The 18,380-nt window shown below is 42.3% G+C and overlaps 1 protein-coding gene across 6 annotated transcripts in view; it reads right to left on the bottom strand.

The window, feature by feature from the left end:
• Nucleotides 1–2,821: 2,821 nt before the first annotated feature.
• The window catches only part of Xpnpep1 (X-prolyl aminopeptidase 1), a 52,043-nt gene continuing 36,484 nt past the window's right edge, over nt 2,822–18,380 (bottom strand). For all 6 annotated transcript variants that reach the window (XM_020183112.2, XM_020183115.2, XM_020183113.2 and 3 more), the window contains 10 exons: nt 17,804–17,854; nt 16,280–16,338; nt 16,070–16,147; nt 14,091–14,162; nt 11,680–11,740; nt 10,195–10,264; nt 9,161–9,334; nt 8,514–8,590; nt 6,976–7,074; nt 2,822–3,356 (listed from right to left, as the gene is read on the bottom strand). In XM_020183112.2, the coding sequence (XP_020038701.1) occupies nt 3,228–3,356; nt 6,976–7,074; nt 8,514–8,590; nt 9,161–9,334; nt 10,195–10,264; nt 11,680–11,740; nt 14,091–14,162; nt 16,070–16,147; nt 16,280–16,338; nt 17,804–17,854 (870 nt within the window). In that variant the 3' untranslated portion in view covers nt 2,822–3,227. The remainder of the gene's footprint in view (nt 3,357–6,975; nt 7,075–8,513; nt 8,591–9,160; nt 9,335–10,194; nt 10,265–11,679; nt 11,741–14,090; nt 14,163–16,069; nt 16,148–16,279; nt 16,339–17,803; nt 17,855–18,380) is intronic.

Genomic DNA, 18,380 nt, shown 5'->3' with positions numbered 1-18,380 from the left:
AAATTTCAAACTTTTATTTAATTGCAAAACTTTTTTGAATTAAGAAACAGGAATATTTTTGATATTTATTCTACTTCTCAACTATAGTTTTCTTCTTTGGGTAAACCAAAATAAATGTTGAGTCTTTGCTTTTCTTCTTTTTCATTCTCTTACTCCTTTCTGTTTTGATTTTTTTTAATTTCCCTTATTCATCTTCTACTCAGTTTAACACATTGTTTTTTGTATGTCTACATTCTTCTGTTCCTCCTATTTCAGTCATTATTTAAAATGTTTTTCTTCATTTGTTCCTGGGTCCACTCTCTTAATTTCTTGACTTTCCTGATTCCTGTTGAACATTGTTCTTGCATACATTATCTGTAGACGTGTTTGAACAGATTTTCATCTGTGTTACAGGTGTCATGATGTGCTTTCGTTGCTAGCCTATCATTCTGAGCCTTATTTTCCTTTTCAGGTTTACATAGCATTTTACCTGAATTTTTTTTTTTCATCTTTATGTGAAATTAATCTTTCTTAATTCTGGAAGGGAACAATGTACAAAGATTGTTGTTATTATGTAAGACTCTAGAGTTCCCTTTTCTGTTGATACTATGAAGTGTCCAAAAATAAAGCACTTAACTTTCTGAGCTCTCCTGACTCTCTTCCCTCAAAATGAGCCTTCTCTCCCTTGTATCTATCCTGCTCCTGTATGAGTTCTACTGTGAGGCCTTGTCCTGGGCATTCATGGGATGCTGTCTGCTTCAGCCCCTGCCCCCCTTTCCCTAAATCCCTCCACTAGAGTGCAAAAAGTACTCCCAATTTCCACTGCTCCTCTCAAACTACCTCACTGAGACTTTGAGCTCCTGGCAGCTATTTGGGGGCTCTCCCTCAATTTCCTCCAGGGAAGCTATCAGCTTCCCTGATCATGCTGAGGTTTGTGAAGATGCTTGTCATCATAGTTTGGTATATTCTATGAATTTTATTTTTGCTATCTCATTTTCTGTGTTTTGATGGAGTAATTTGGAGAGAATCAAAAACTATGGCATAACTCACCAGAATCTCCATTTTTGTTTTTAAACCCTGATGCTGAGAATGTCTTGATCTCTGTTCTCTGACCACTTGAAAGAACTGGCAACCACAGAGTGAGCTTTAAAATTGCCATACATACCTGTCTCCCCTAGAAGCTGACAGTTCTGGAGCACTGGGAGGTGTAAGGTGCTTCATGTTGAATCTCCCCATCGACTTGGGTATAAACCCCCCAGCTTGGGTTTCTTGAGAAACCCAAGAGTAACGTCTCCCTCATGGCTTGTTAGCTCCCCCTGGACTCTCTTCTCAATTGCCCAGTCCTAACCCAGAGTTGGTCTGATGAGAAATTTTTACCACTCAACATTTTTTATCATTTGTTTAAAAGTGAGGAAGAGTGATTTTTATCTTATCTCCCTCTGAGCTCTGATACATTACAATTTTATTCTAGTTCTCAATCTTTATGGGACCATCTTGGCTAGTTTAGGTCTTGTGGAATTAATGCTAAACACAATGAAGCGCAGGCAGGAAGCTCCAGGCACCTGGCACCTGTTAGCTTTGTTTGTGGGGCTAGGACCTATTAAGTCAAACTGCTCTGAGGTTGCCTTGGGAAGCTGCAGGCTTAACAGCCTGAAAAACAAACAGCAGAGTTGCCATCACACTTGAGTTATGACCTGTTTAAACTCCAAATCAACTGCAATTCACGGTCCCCACTTCCTTGGAGAGGGAACCTTTCAGGGTATGATACAACAGCCTAAGTCCTAAGAGGAGGCTTCCTGACTTCCAGAGGGATGCTAGATGAAAAACATAATTAATCTGTTCTATCTTTTGGGGAGAAAATTCTCTTTTAAGTTCAACCTTATGGTACATATTAGAAACATGAGCACTATGAACAAAAGACATGCGATAACTGATCTTCAAAGGATTAAAATACATCCTGTTAGTGGAAGGCTTCTATGCTTCTCTGCCTTCGTTACAAATATAACCTGAGAAGTAATAGTATATCTAGATTCCTCCCACAAGGAAGCAATCAAGGATTCTTGAGTAAAAAAGAACATAGCCATACAATGGAATGGTTAGTCATTAAAAATAAGAATCTATATGTATTAATATGAAAAAATAACTTGGAATATACATGTTAATAAAGCAAATTAGGGATAAGTGTGTAGAGCTCAGTGGTAGAGTGGTTCCCTTGCATGAACAAGGCCCAGGGTTTGATCCCCAGCACCACAAAAAAAAAAAAAAAAAAAAAAGAATTATATGTATATAGAGATCCAATATTTGCACAGTATACATGTTCATGTGTGTATATATATTCTTTTATATATTCACATATCAATATAATGAATACATAGAAAGAAGGTGGCAAAAATATGTCATACATAATATTGGCTATACCTAAGGAGTATGTCTTAAATTTGAGTTCCTAAAGAAGCATGTCTTGAGATAAGGATTTATAAGTAAATGACTTACTAGAGTACCAGGAAACACTGATGGAAGGGAGGGAAAACAAGACATAGAAAAGAAAGAAGACAAGCAAGTTACCAAGGTGGGCAATTAAGGCTCAATCCCACTGGGAAACCCAGGAAACTGTGTAAACCTCAGATAACTCAGCCAAAGGATAAGGAAGTCTGTCTGCCCATCCCCAACCATGATGGTCTGTGGTCCCAGGGTCTTCCTCCACATGTACAAGGCACGAGAAAGGCTACAGAACTGAAGCCGGCACTTGTTACATAATTTGTCTACAAATAATGGAAAAATGAGAGCTCTAGCAATATGCAGAACTTACAGCAATTCCTATAGAGAAAGTTGAGACAAAGCAGAGTTTTGACATTTTTATTCATTGATCATAAATATAGTCTCATGAACATCAAGGTGAACATGAATGATGTACTAGCACCTGGAACATGACTGTCATGGAGCACTCATTGATTCACCATCACTGGCTAGAGAGCTTAGGGTGCCTCTCTGTCACTGAGTGTTCAGCTTTGTGGGACCCTCCTGGTGTAGCAATTTTATTCCTGGCTCATTCTCAACAATTAAAAAATCATAAAAGACTGAGCATTTGCAAGAAAATATCAAAGAGGATAAGAAGATTTTTAGTTCTTCTCAAAGTCTAAAAGTAAAAAGGGGAATTAGGGAAGAAGAAGAAAGGAGAAAGATGTCAGAGGTCTGCCATGTTTCTTCCTTTCCCCAAAGTATTTTACAAAAACAAAACCAGAGAGGTATCAACGCTGTTTGGAGATGGGCTGCGTCTCTCTGATGAGCCACTCAAGAGCTTCCTGGCGGCCCTGTTTCTGGAGTTCCTTCCCGATCACATCCCTGCAAGTCTGGTGGTAAGTGTTGAGCCAGTCGCACTACAAAGGAAAGAAAGACATCATATTTACCATCACATAGTTACCAAAAAGCTACACAAGGTGACAGCAAGGGACCCTCATGTTGAAGTCACAGCTGAGAGCACCGGTGCACAAATTCCTTTCTTCCTGCTCCTACACAGGTGATTTCCTTATGTCTATTTCCTCAAAAATGTAGGGATCAGCCTATACTGCTAATGGTGAAAATGCTCCCAAAAGAGTCTGCCATCTGTGGACTGGCAATGACTGAAAAGGAGCCAAAAATACCTGATGTCAAGCCAAGCCTTTGGGCTTCTCTGAGTGTAGTGCAACTTGTTACCAGGTCTTCCCCTTAACAGGATGCCTGGAAGCCTATAGGCCACTACATGAGAGAGCTGGAGTCCACTAGGCCAGCAGCTCTTATACCCACTATGTGGACCCACTCCCAATGTGGAGCCAGCTCAGGGTGGTGGTAGACCTGAATAAACTCCATCAGCCATGAGGACTCCTGCTAACAGATGCCACTTCTGAAGCTGTCCTGCCAATGTACTGAGTTTCCCACCCTCCATCCACTGACAGGGCTGAAAAACTAGGATCAGCTGAGTCCAGCTGAGTCACTGAATGTGACTGTATAGATGATCTTAGCTCAGCCTTCGTGGTCAAGAATTGTGGTACTGCAGAGCAAGGTTGGGAGTAAGCTTGACTTTCACCCCCTTGGTCAAATGTGCCACCACAATAGGAGCTATAACCATAAATAAAAGGAAGGTGTTGGTAGGATTTGGTGCCTGGGCTGAGGCTGATCCACCAGACCTGTGGATCTGTGAATGCTCTGTGGTTGGTAGAAGAGCAAAATCCTCTCTTAGTGGAGTGAAGGAAGAAGGCAGCTGTAATGATGCAAATTTTACACAGAGGACAACAAGCCACTCTCTTCCTTGTACATGGAGTAAACCTGGACCATATACCCAGCTGTGACAAGGCTGACAAGGTTGATACTGCACTGGCATGGCTGTACTCAATGAGCCATATGCCATTCACAGAGACAGTGATGTTTCAAAGGAACTGGCTTCAGAGAACGTAGTCTGGACCAGGTACTGAAGCCTGGCTGCAAGGTCAAGATGGATATACAAGCCCATAAGGGACTATAGGCAGACAGAAGGGGTGATACCGCTAACTGGTTCTGACACAACCAGGGTCCTAATACCCACTAAGAAGAGCCTACCAGCTCTGACGAAAATTGGAAAAGAAGTGTGGTGATATCAAAAGCAAGTGAACTGCTGTGTGTCTCCAACTGGGCCAGGCAGGGATTCAAAGTTGCCAGTCATCCAAACAGCTCAACAGCGAAGCCAGAGGCAGCCTAGTGTAACCCTGGGACCACAGGGATACTCCCAGGGCCCTTCTGGTTGAGGGGAGGAGTGCAGACAGCCTCAACCAAGCCTAAGCAACATCCCAAGCCTGACTTCTGCAGATACCCAAATGTACATCTGAACAAGGATCTCTGCTGCCACCTGGTGACAGATGATGGAATACAGAACCAACCCAAATCTCCCTTAAACTGAACAGCTCGGAGACAGTAAAGGGCAATGGCCAGGTATTTTAAAAGTCTAATGGACAGCACCCTGTTGTGAGGAACTACTGTGCATTCAGACAGAATGAAGCCTCAGACTTATTAAAGGGTAAATAGGAAAGAGACCTTTTGCTAAAGGAGATAATAGCTGATACAGTACTCTGCTTAGATGTTAAATACTATTGTCTACTATTATTTGTGGAAACTGCTTATGATCCCCAGGATAAGAATGTATTACCTGCCATACAAAGAGTAATTGGTCAAAATAATACTTTGATTTATTTGCCTATGCAAGGTACAGAAATGAGCCACTGTCTAAGACAGATCCCACTGGTCTAATCACGAAACTGTGAGTCTCCGGTTAACAATCTCTTTCCCCTTAAGAAAAAATGGCTTCGCTTGACCTCCCCTGGTTGGAAGCCATAGCCTTGTGCTATAAAGTGATGTATTATTTGAGAGTCCTTTGCTAAGATCCTGGAAACTATATGGGTTCCTATGAGACATGAGGCTTCTAAGCAGGGCGTTCCCATGCCTACATATATGTTCTTGTTCCCTTTTACCTAAAGGCATCACTTTAGGGATTTAAAGAATAGCCCCTGAACTGCTGGCAGGACTCTTCCCACTGAGGAGACAAATCTGATCCCAGGCTGCTGACAGATTGAACTCCCTGTTCTTTACAGGATCACCAGCCCTTGTGTGTCTTGTGAGAATGCTAGGTACTGATGGTCAAGCAGAGGTACCCAAGCACAGAGGAAAGCTAAGCATGAAGTATCTTCCTCTGTCACTACCTAAGAACTGGAAAGGACAAGACTTTTAACTGGGCAAATAACATTCTAAGCACCAGCAACAGAGCTCCCAAGCCTTCAGAGTTCCTTCTCTTTAATGCCAAGAACATTCTGCCCCAAGTAGAACCTATTGAAGAGTAGTCTCCTGCCTCAAAAGGTATTAGAAGGCCCCTGGGATGAGGCTAGAGGCTGCCTCAAGCAAAAAGGTTATTTCTAGAATATCCTGCCATGCTTGTCCTGCCTTTGGCTCCCACCACATACCTGCTTTTCACTGGACTTCCGAACCCTGCCTTACTCTGGAATTTGTGTTCTGGCTTCCCAACTCCTGATTTGAGAACCATTTTGTCTGTCCAGGACTAACTAACTGTTCCTACTCCATTGCTGACCCTTGTTTCTTCTCTGGCCTTGATCACTTGCCTGATCCCTAAGCCTTACTCCAGGCCCCCAGCCTGCCACCTTATCTGGCCTCATAGCCTGGAGACTTACTCTAGGATTTGAAGGGATTTAAGACCTGTAATTCTCTGAGCTTGGTAAGGGAGCACTTTTGTATCCAGGTTTTGTGAAGGGCTCCATTGCCCCGGAATGACCACAGAATAACAGAAGAGCTGGTACCCCTTCCCTCCTCCCCTGTATGAAAACTGGGCATGTTTTCTGCTGGGTATTGAGGGGGGGAGCGGGAGGGGGTGGAGTGGGTGGTAAGGGAGGGGGTGGGGTCAGGGGGGAGAAATAAACCAAGCCTTGTATGCACATATGAATAATAAAAGAAAAATGAAAAAAAAATAAAATAAAATAGCATAGAAGTATTTGTCTGTGCATAAAAAAAAAAAAAAAAGAAAAAAAAAGAAAACTGGGCATGTAATAGATTTTGCTTCTTGTTCCCTTAATGTTTCACACAACACAAAAAAACAATCTGGCATGCATAGTGGCCAACAGACCTCACTGTCCATCCGGCTCATTCTTGGGAAAATAAATGGGCCCGTGTTTGCTAAACACTTCTCGGTACAGCTATGGAAGAACAATGAAGCTATTTCGTCTGGAAAAGCAATGGTCTACTATTCCTACCCACAACCCTAGAGCCCCACAACACCTGGGGAGCAGGACCACCTCTGCCTTGAGTCCCAACAAATATAGGAAAAGTGCTTAAGTCCTCAGGAGACCTCGGATACTTAAGACTCAGTTGGCCTAGACCTCTAAATTAAAAAGTAAGAATGGAGCAGAGAGTTGAGGGTAGCTCTCCACTAAACTTCTACCAAAACTCCTACCAAAACTTCTGCCCTTGGGAATTCCCCATTACCTCTTTGTCTGTAAGAGAATCCACATCTATCATTTTGGTCTGGATTGGAACCAAAGTTAAAGGTTCAAAGGTCAGGCTTCCCCGGTTATTGAAATTATACTGTAAGAGAAGGAAGAAAACAGCAGTTTTTACTCTTCACCACAGTGAACTGCCATGAGATCTCTGCACTAGAGACACCCCTCAGAGCCAGGTGTAACTGGGGCCCAACAAGTAATTAACTGGTCACCATTTTTAACAGGCACACAAGGGACACAAACACAGATGATGCCATTTTCTTTGCCCTAAGGGACAGCCTGTGCCACAGGAACAGGTGCCCTAACCTCTTGAGCTACACCCAAACCCTTTTTACCTTGTTATTTTTCAAATAAGTTCTCATGGGTTTTTTGCCCAGAGCCAGCCTAGACCGCAATTCTCCTACCTATATCTCTGGCAAAGCTGGGATGTCCAGCTTTTTATTGGTCTCACTAACTTTTTGCTCAGGCTGTCCTGGAATCATGATCCGCCTGATCTTTGCCTCCCGAGTAGCTGAGATTACAGGCAGACACCTGGCTTCCACTGGGGTTTAAATCCCCAAAATCAAAGAGTTAGTTGTATGACCTGCCTTAACCCAGCCAAACCCATCGGTGATAACATAGCTGTCCACCAGAGCACAAAAAAGCAAGCTGAAGGCTGGGGATGTAACTCAGAAGTAGAATGCCTGCCTAGCATGTGCAAGGCTGTGGGTTCAACTACATCACCAAAAAAAAAAAAAAAAAAAGTTTTTTAAGGGAGCAAGGGCTGGCAGCATGGCTCAAGTGGATAGTGCCTGCCTGGCAAGCACAAGCTTAACACCCAGTACCGGCAAAATAAAAAGGGAGCAAGCTGGGTCCCTGCTTGTTGGTGGGCCTCTGGAAGTGATGTGGGAGGCCACTTCCAAGAACAGTTGTTTTCACAAGCACAGGAGATCCTTGAGGTCAACTTCTTCAGACTTAGGAAGCTACTTCCCTCCAGCTGTTCATTTTCACAATCACCAAAGGGAGAGGAGCAAATGGTCCTTTTAGGTAAAGTCAGTGTTATAGCTTCTTAGTAACACTGACCAAGAAGAGGGTGAAGCACCTGTCTGGTATTGCCTGTGAGACCTGACCCACAGTGTAACTCAGGCTTCCTCAACATTACCTGATAAAAAATTACCTGGGGATTATAATGAGATTGCAGGTTCTACGTCCTTGCACTAGAGATTGGTTCAGAGCTATGGAACTGTCCCTTGAAAAAGCAGACAGGATTTCATGACAACAAGCAGCCTTTAGCAAACCCAGAGCTCCAAATAATGTCAAGCAGGGGTCAGCCTGGGATTTCATGAGTAATGGTCTTGGGTTCATTAAGCACTTTTTTTCTAGCTTTTCAGGGGAGGAGGGTGACTTCCAGTAAAGTCCCTAATATCAGGAAAGGAAGCTCCATTTTGGCTCCAAAATGGCACATTCTTGGCTCCTAAGACAAACATCTTCTTATTCCCACAGTAAAGAACAGGAAATTTTTTAAACAAACAAACAATTACTCACCTTGGTCTTCATGGGAACCACCAGGACGACATTCTCAATGCGGATTCCAAAAGCCCCATCTTCATAATACCCTGGCTCTAAAACAAACAAACCCCCAAATAAGAAGCAGCCCACAAGGAAGATGTACACAGAGAGATGCTTTCACTCTAGGAATGACTGCCCCTCCATGAAGGAGAAGAAAGAGGTGAAGGGCCTACCCTATCTGGGTTAAAAGCTTGGAAATGCTACCTTCTCCCATGTAGTCACCTGAGGTACAGAAAGACAGGCATTAAAGTCTGTGTACAAAGATTTGGCAATGACATGGGAAAATACAATATATTAAGTAAGAAAGCAGAATACAGTCTATCCAGTATGCTCTCAATGATTTCAAAAAAAGATACTACATATATCAAAGACCAAAAGATAACACAGCAAAATATGGTCATGTTTCCTGAATGCTGGGATTGCAAATGATTTCATTTTCTTTTTATTCTAATCTATAATCTTACTTTTTCTAAAATGAACGTGAATCATTCTCATAATCAGAAAAGTTTATTGTTAATTCAAGGCGACAGGAGGGGGAAATTATTGCCAATTTCCTTTAAAATAATTAAAAACTAAGAAACAACAAAGAAATGTCATATGCACTCTACATGAGGGACACCTACCATCAGTGACAATCATGCCTGCCTCCAACGGCTCATCGGAGAATGTTTTATAACTGATGCCACAAGGACCCTCATGAACATTCAAAAAAGACCCAACGCCATGTCCTGTTCCATGCAGATAATCCAGGCCAGAATCCCATAAAGCTGAACGGGCAAAGGAGTCTAGAAGGTGGCCTGGAAGACATATAAAGAGCCATTTGATGATATTTGCACAGCACTTTAGAGATTAGATTTATTGCATTTGGCTCTGAAAACTGAAACAGAAACCCCTGGGTAAAAGTTACTGGAGAGTTCAGATTTCAGGCTAGCACAAGGAAGAACTTTCTAATAATCAGAGCTCCTGAGAAGCCAGTCAGAACTCAGTCTAAAGCTAGGAGACCTTTGTCAAGGATGCTGGTAGGACATACACCTACTGCTAATTACAGCTGCATTACACAGATGTTCCTTTCCCAGCTCTGAGACCCTAAGGTTTCAGAATTATAAAGACGAGATTTTAATAGGACTGCAAGCAGGCAGGCAAACAAGAGAGATAAGGAAACTGAGGCTTAGGAAAATGAGTGCATGCCCATCTAATCAGATTCAAAACCCGAGTCTTGCCGACTCCCAGTCCATTGCCCCCTCTTCCAGTCTTCAACCAAAGCAACAGATACCTAAAGTCAGGATCCCAGTAAAATAAATACCAGCTAGGACCATCCAAGGAGGCATTGGCCCAGTGCTGAAGAACAGGCAGGAGGCTGCCCTAACTTCCACCCAGGCCCTGTGGCCTTCAGGCCCAATCTGCCCTCTCATGTGTCATTTGATTCCTTAAGTAGTCAAAAGTGTCACAGCAGACACCAGGCCGGATTGTAAGCCTGGCTCCTGGGGAGGGGGGAGGAGGAGGAGGAATCTTCTGAACTCAAGTCAGTGGGACCAGGGGACCATGAAGTAGGAACTACCTCAACATTGGGAAAGACATGTTTTTTCCACTCAAACTTAGACATGTTTGATTCCTCAACAAGAAAAACAGCTTGCCATAAAATAGAAAGACCACCTACCCTTGGTTCCAGTCGGGAAAATGGCTGCACTTACAGCTATGTGGCCCTTGAGGACATATGTGAAGCATTCCTGCCAAAGAAAACCCAGGAGTCAGACATTTTAATCCAATAGTTTTCTGATAGTGCAGAAAACTTGGTCTGTTAAAGTTTTTAGCAATACCACAGAGAAAACTAATGAGAAAAAAATATGTATCTGATGAACAAAAAGCCTGATCATAGGCCAATTTTCCAGAAAATCTTGAAACTAAATTTAATAAAAGAGCCCCATCAGAGATGACTTCACAGGGTATTACCATGTAATGAACAGTCTGACATATTCTGTGTCATGTGAGCCTTACAAAGACAGAAAAGGAATAAACAGTACTGATGACCTAGCTAACATTTACAGTGCTAGGCCCTATACAAGTTCTGTACATTAGTCCCACTATATGATGGAGGCACCATCATCACTATTCTCCTTCAGAGAGACCCAGTAGCACAGTTTCTAGCTAGGCAATCTGGCTGCAATATCTGGACTCCTCACCACACTTTCCTCAGGGTGGCTCATCCCTACTGCCTGGACAAGAAAAGTGCTGCATGGAAGACTAGTGGCTTGCCAGTAAGGTGCAGAAACAGGACTGAAATTCTATACTCCTAATCTAGTTTGGAGCTCTGGTCACATCAAAGGAATCCTAAACCTGAAGCCTACATTCTTCTAGGGTGACAATGCCTACAAATGGACAAGGCAAGGCTTGAAGACTAGAAAATCTACCCACTGTGGTTGCATAAATTCTCTTCTTCCTTGTATAACATCCCTGAAGAAGCTACCTGAGGCAGATGCATTCACTCAGAGACTCAACCAATGCTCGCTGAGCAGAAACCATGATCCAGGAACTTACTGACTTATGGAACTTCACACAATCAAACTGGAAGCTGGTACTGCTCTCCCCATTTGTATGGACCATAAGTACTTTGTTCAAGGTTGTATAGCCAATAAACATTAGAGAAGATTCAAGCCAGGTCTATAGATTCCTGGCACACATATCTCTGCCTCACAGCTCTATGTCCCCTTTCCATGCTGGTCATACCAGAAACTGAACAGCATCTATCATTCTTTGAGAGATGAACCTGTAAATAAGAATGCTGATCTTGAAAAAAGGGGTGGCTTTCAGAATCAAATCTACACACTGCTTATAAAGCATACATTTCACTACTCCCTACGGCCAAAGAGATTTCCTCACTCAAGAGAAGGCCAAAGCTATTTAAAGTTGAACCTGAGCTGCCTGACCTTGACAGAATGATTTTACATTTTCTCCAAATGTCTTACACCTGCAATCATTAATTAAATAGACCTCATAAAGCAGATAAGCCTGACTCCACAAGAATGAGCGATTTTACTGTCCTGTGTCCACATAATCCTTGCTTATAAAGAACAGCCCTTTTTCATAGAAGTGATGCTCTCTTTAAGAAAGCAGAGGAGCCCTTGAGGTTTTGCCTCTACCTCACCTTCTCATAGGCTGTGGGGGTCCCAAAATGCATGGTGCGGGTTACATCTGTGGTTCCATCCCTTTCAAAAGTAGAAAAAGCAAGTTAGCTTTTAGTCAAAGTAAACTTTTTTTTACTTTCTCAAAAAAGTAAACTTTTTCTTTTTTTTTTTTTTTAAAAGTAAACTTTTTCTTAAAGGCAGGTGAGTACATGGAGAAATCAGAACCCTCAGACACTGCTGGTTTGAATGTAAGATGGAACACCCACTTTGGAAAACAGTTTGCAGATAACCTTTAACCTTAAAAGGTTAAACATCGTTACCATATGAGCCAGCAATTCCACTCCTAGGTATGTAGCCAAGAAACTTTAAAAACACATGTCTGTACAAAAACTTGCAGTATTAGTCATAATATCCAAAAAGTGGAAACAATCCAAAGGTCCATCAATGCATGAATGGATTAAAAAAAAGTTGCAATCCATACAATAGAATACTACTCAGCCATATAAAGGAATCAAGTGCTGATATATGTAAGAACATGGATGAACCTCAAAACATTATGCTAAGTAAAAGAAGCCAGACACAGAAGGCCATATGTTATAATGTAAGCACTTGTATGAAGAGTCCAGAATAGGTAAATCCACAGACAGAAACCAGAGTAGTGTATCTGTAGAATGAATGAAAAGGGGGGATGACTGATACTGGGTAGGAAATTTTCTTTTGAGGTGATGAAAATGTTCTAAAGTTGATCGAGGAAATGGTTGCACAACTCTGTGCACATACAAAAAACATTAATTTTATACTTTAAGTGGGAACATTATATCTAAATAAAATCGTTATAAAAATGAGACAAAGTGTGAATGGGAAAATGGCTTAATAAAGTTGGAGAAACTCAGCCCTGACATCCACATTCTTTTATTTTTTTTTTCTTTTATTATTCACATGTGCATACAAGGCTTGGTTCATTTCTCCCCCCTGCCCCCACCCCCTCCCTTACCACCCACTCCGCCCCCTCCCTCTGCCCCCCACCCCCTCAATACCCAGCAGAAACTATTTTGCCCTTATTTCTAATTTTGTTGTAGAGAGAGTATAAGCAATAACAGGAAGGGACAAGGGTTTTTGCTGGTTGAGATAAGGACAGCTATACAGGGAGTTGACTCACATTAATTTCCTGTGCGTGGGTGTTACCTTCTAGGTTAATTCTTTTTGATCTAACCTTTTCTCTAGTTCCTGGTCCCCTTCTCCTATTGGCCTCAGTTGCTTTTAAGGTATCTGCTTTAGTTTCTCTGCGTTAAGGGCAACAAATGCTAGCTAATTTTTTAGGTGTCTTACCTATCCTCACCCCTCCCTTGTGTGCTCTCGCTTTTATCATGTGCTCATAGTCCAATCCCCTTGTTGTGTTTGCCCTTGATCCAATGTCCACATATGAGGGAGAACATATGATTTTTGGTCTTTTGGGCTGACATCCACACTCTTGGTCTACAGTATAAGAACTGTTTCATGAGTCACTATCACTGGGGTTACAAATGAGAGGGAGGAGAACAAAGTGCATATGAGTCTATTTCTAGCAAATAGAGCTAAAGTCCTTTTCCTTCTGTTAGGAAGGCAAGAAATTTACTGGACAGAGACCCTAAAATACACAAATGCATCTCTTAACACACCCTAACCTACAAACCCCTTCACCAAAAGGACAATTTCCAGAATCCTGCTAAAATTCAAAAGTGAACAGTAGTTTACACCCTGCGTAAATACTTATGATCTCCATAGTGACAGTCACGTGTTCCAAGGCCAGGCTGTGGGTCACCCAGGAATGACTGAGCTCATGTGATAACCAAGTTCTCCCTTGCCCTGTCCCTACTGCTGCAGGAAATGGGGCACTTTGGGGCCTTGCTTATACTCTCAGTGCAGACAGTCTGTTCTCCCTTCTTCTCAGGGTTCCATATCCAGCTAAATCTCAGGTTCTCCTCTGAGAAACTATGCTAGATGGATGACCATGAAAACAGCAAGACATGAAGAAGGAAATTCACTAATTAGGGGTAGTCCTCATTTCTCATTCATTTATTCAAAATTATTCCTTACTTCATACGGCCCTGGGGTGGTTAAAAGCTCAAGGAGCTGGCAGGAAGTTTTATGTGCTAGGCGGAAAGCTTTCCTATGCTTCCAAAAGCTTGCTTCATTTCAGTTATTTATTTTATACTTAAAGAACTTCCGGCCAAAGACTAAACATTTCTACCAAGTACTCTTTTGTAGGGACAGAGTTACAACTGGGCTGTATCAACTAAAGGTGAAAAAAGGACAAGACAGAAATGACTCTGTCAGTGGCCAGTGCAGAATGAGATTAGCAGCTGGACTCGACTGGTTGGAGCTCAGCTTGTCCACCCACTCAACTGCCTTGAATCAGAGTCAAGTTCTATGGCAGCCCTGGTTCACTTACTTGTACTGAGCACCTGAGTCGATGAGGTACACTTCATCCAGGGACAAGGTCCTATTCGTCTCTGGGACCGGCCTAACAAAGTTAATTAAAAATTAGCTATTCCACAAATTTAAACATTTGGTGAATCTGAGAGAAGGGCACACAAAACATAAAACTCATTTAAGTCTAAGTATCAAAAGAAAAAGTCACTGAATAAATGAATTATTCAACTAGTATTAAACTTCCACTATTCAAAGACTGTCAATTTATCTCCTTAACTAGTTAAAAGGATTACACCTTTCTTTGTATCTACCTATATATGTCTGGAACAAAAAAGGTGTTCAAGAGATCATTACAAAAGCCATGAAACTAAGAAGATGGGTGTGGTGGAACACATCTATAATTCCAGCATTAAGGAAGCTGAGGCAGGAGGATCACAAGTTCTAGGCCAGCCTGGGCTATTTAGTGAGCCCCTATCTCAAAATAACAACCAAAAACAAAAGAAAGAAAGGAAGGAAAAAGAAAAGAAATAAGAGGGCCAAGCTCGATCCTGAGAATGGGGACAGCAGTGGCCTTACAAGTTGATTCACCTTGTTTGCCCTCGTCTCTGGGAACCCCAGGCCCTACCTCAGCCTCCAGGTCCCTCCCTACTTGCTTCTGAGACCAACAGACATGCAAGGGCAGGAGGAAAAGTCTCTTTAAAAGAAGTGGATCATGCTACTCTTATGCTGGAGTACTTTCCTCAAATAACTGTGAGGTATCTTAAAAAGTGATCCACTTTCCCCATGCCATTTTCTAGATAATATCACTGTACTGGGAACGTCAAAGGAATAAGAACATTCCAAGCTTCAGTCTGCCTCTCCAGCAGTGAGAACACTGTGTGCACACGAGCTGAGCAGCTAATCAGACATGAGCTCAGTCTCCAGGGCTCTACTTCTAAATAGGCTTCCAACAACCCACAACAAAGAAGCTGAAGGAGAAACAAATTTCTTCCCGCTTGGTTTGAAATTTTTAATGCTTTAATCATATGAAAAATTCCAGTATAGTATTCAGCCAGGACATTCATTATCTGAGTTAAACTGAAATCCCTTTGATATTTTTATGTTGGATCAGAAGGATTATTGTGAGAGAATTGACTGTCACACCTGTGACTATCTCCCACACACAGCTTCAACATCTGCCCCAAGACTAAAAGCTCTAAAAGCAACTATTTGAAAGCGTGAAAGAAAAGAGTTGTGCTCAAGTACAGCCCAGAGATAACTGAGCGTCCTTTCCCTAACTGTGCACATGGCAGATGGGGAGGCACAGGGCTCAAAACGTCCAATGCAGAGCAAAAGAGCTGAGCTGGGCAGTCAAGGTGAAGCCCCTTGACCACACCCAATTACACCCTCCTCTGCACAGGCAGAGCTGCAGGTCCTGCACACAGCAGTGCCCCTCTTGCCTCACAATTCACTGAGGTTTGGCTCTTTGGTTCCATGGGATCTCATAGATCACATAGGGAAAACTCCCCTACACGGGGATGCCAGGCCTCAAACCCAGGGGTCAGGGAGACTCTGTTATCTATCACCTCTCCACCCAAAACAGGTTGCCCCACCACCTAGTGGTACAATGTTGTGGTGTGTTGGTGACAGAGCTCACAAAATGGATGAGCAGTACATCAAGAAGGCTACTATTAACAGGAAAAAAAGAATTCCAGTCATCAAGGTGCAAGGGCTATGGGTACAGTTTTGAGTCTCAAAAGGGAAATAGGGACAAGCATTTGACTACATCGTGGAGAATATCAGAGCCATACTGAGCCTAAGAGGAAACTTCCAAAAGGCAGAGACTTGGAAATTTAGAGAAAATAAGACCTCCGTCGTCTTATCTCCCCTAACTTTACAGTCTCAACACATATAAGTGGGCCGGGGGCCTGTGGTAAAATAATGTCTCTCCCCTGCTCAGGCTCCTGTGCAGAAGCAGCAGCAAAGCCAGGCCTGTGCTCCTCCATCCGCATGCCTTACGCGTAGTGAATGATGGCGCCGTTGGGTCCCGTACTGGAAATCGTTGGGAAACTCAGGTCCACAAAGTCAGCCTGTTGCCTGGAACGGACACAGAGCAAATGGCTTAAGGATTTTCAGTGCACCAAGAATCAGGGCCCTTCAACCGTACTCAACTGCCCAGGACATCGACAGAGGTGCATGGGTTCATGGGTCTCCTAAGTGGATCCTTACCTGCGGAACTCCTCAGCTTTGTCAGCAGCTGAGATCTCTGTCACACCACCTTTGGGAACCTATGAGAAAATAGCTTATAAATCACCCAATGAGTAAACTCATGTGTGCCTCATGTGTGTTAGAGCAAGTACATTAAAAGCTTGCTTTTTTCTCAGTTCCCTTTTCCCAATTGTCTAATCTGCAGGACACAGTGTGTGTCTCCTCTTGTTAACAGGTAGGGAACTTCCACAGGCTTTCACCAAAGCTATCTAAAGTAGAAGGGTTTCTAGTCATTTAATTTTTCACTCAACTCTTTTGCCACAGCACTATATCGCCAAACTTCCCAAAACTTAATGCATCTAAGTTCACAGCATCCCTTCCGAGGCAATCACCCTAAGACAATTATAAAAAGAGTAAGTGCAAAGGTTTTACTGTATGGTTATTGATCATGGGAAAAATTAAAAACCACTGAAATAATCAAAATGAGGCAGAATGGGCAAGTAAGTCAATCTAGCCATTCCATGCAGTCACCATTCAGATGGTCCTTTTTAAAGCCTCAAAGCACAAGGAAAATGCTCAACTGCACAATCCTACGTGAATAAAATAAACCAAATACAATCATATTGCATACACAGAAACATAAAATCACTTGTATTTTGAAAACTGATTTATACAGATGACACAGAGCCAGAAGGAAATACAAATTTTAAAAAAGTTACACTGGTGGGAAAAGGCAGAAGTCCTTTTTCCAATTAAAGAGTTGTTTATATAATGTTTGGGTTGGGAGCATGGCTCAAGTAGCAAAGCACCTGCCTAGCAAGTGTAAGACCTTGAGTTCAAACCCCAGTGTGTGTGTGTGTGTGTGTGTGTGTGTGTGTGTGTGTGTGTGTGTGTGTGTGTAATTTAAAAGGAACATGACATTGTTTAATAGAATCATAAAGAAATCACCCTATTAGACAAGAAATTAATGGCTAAAAGTCAATTTAATATAAAAAGTGTATGGAAGCTGGGTGCTGGTGGCTCACGCCTATAATTCTGGCTACTCAGGAGACAGAGATGAGGAGGATCACAGTTCAAAGCTAGCCCAGGTAAATAGTTCGTGAGACCCTATCTCAAAAAACCCATCACAAAAAAAAAAGGGCTGGTGGAATGGTTCAAGGTGAAGACCCTGAGTTCAAACCCCAGTACAAAAAAAGTTTTATGGCTAAGGTTCAAAATGTGCACAAAGATCTTCTTCTCCTAAAACAATCAGCTTGCCCATAATAATATTATAAGTTAAATTCCACTTAGTTATGACTCCCCAGAAAGGATCCACTCTTTTATGGAATTTCTTTCTTCCTCCTTGTTACTATTTTCTACAATTAAAGAATCTTTACATATACACACACAAAATTACAGAAAGAGCTACCATAAGCGAGTACTAAAATTAGATCAAGAAATTAAACCTCATAGTCAGTAGAGCCCGGGGAAGGCCATGGTTACAATCACATGTAGATATTTCAGAATAATCTATAGTCATATGTTCAATGAAGACTAAGAACCAACCTCTTTCTCCAACCAGTTAAAGAGTTCACAGAGGGCAACAGCATCTTTAATCTGTGCAAACAATAGAGAAATTTTTTAAGTTATTACTGAGAGTGAGATGGCCAGAATCAGAGTCCAGTCCTACAGTGACCCTGGGGAGGTTGTGCCCACAGAGTCACAGACCATCAGCAATCAGGGTTTTACTTGTGGACATTTCCTGGCAACCAGTTTGCATCAATTCCCCTTGTCAGAGAAAGGGCTCCCCCGCTATTTAGTTGTTGAGTATAGGCAAGAAGGGCCCAACCTCACAGCACAGGCAGTTCTCCCAAAAGGCTCCTGCCCTAGCCTTTTTTTCTTTTTTATTATCATCACATCCTCACCACTCTCTACACTACCATTATCAGTGTCATGTGCTAATACTTAATAAAGCTCAACCCATCAAGTTTGGTTTTTCTTTTTCTTTTGAAATGGGGATCTCACTATGTAGCCCATTCTGGCCTTGAACACATGATCCTCCTTCCTCTGCCTCCTAGTGCTGGGATTGCAGATATGCATCACCATGCTCAGCTCCCCATGAAGTATTTTATTTTATTCTCTC

This window comes from Castor canadensis, chromosome 7, assembly GCF_047511655.1.
Source record: "Castor canadensis chromosome 7, mCasCan1.hap1v2, whole genome shotgun sequence".
Classification (NCBI taxonomy): Eukaryota; Metazoa; Chordata; class Mammalia; order Rodentia; family Castoridae; genus Castor; species Castor canadensis.
This window is presented reverse-complemented; position numbering and strand designations above follow the sequence as displayed.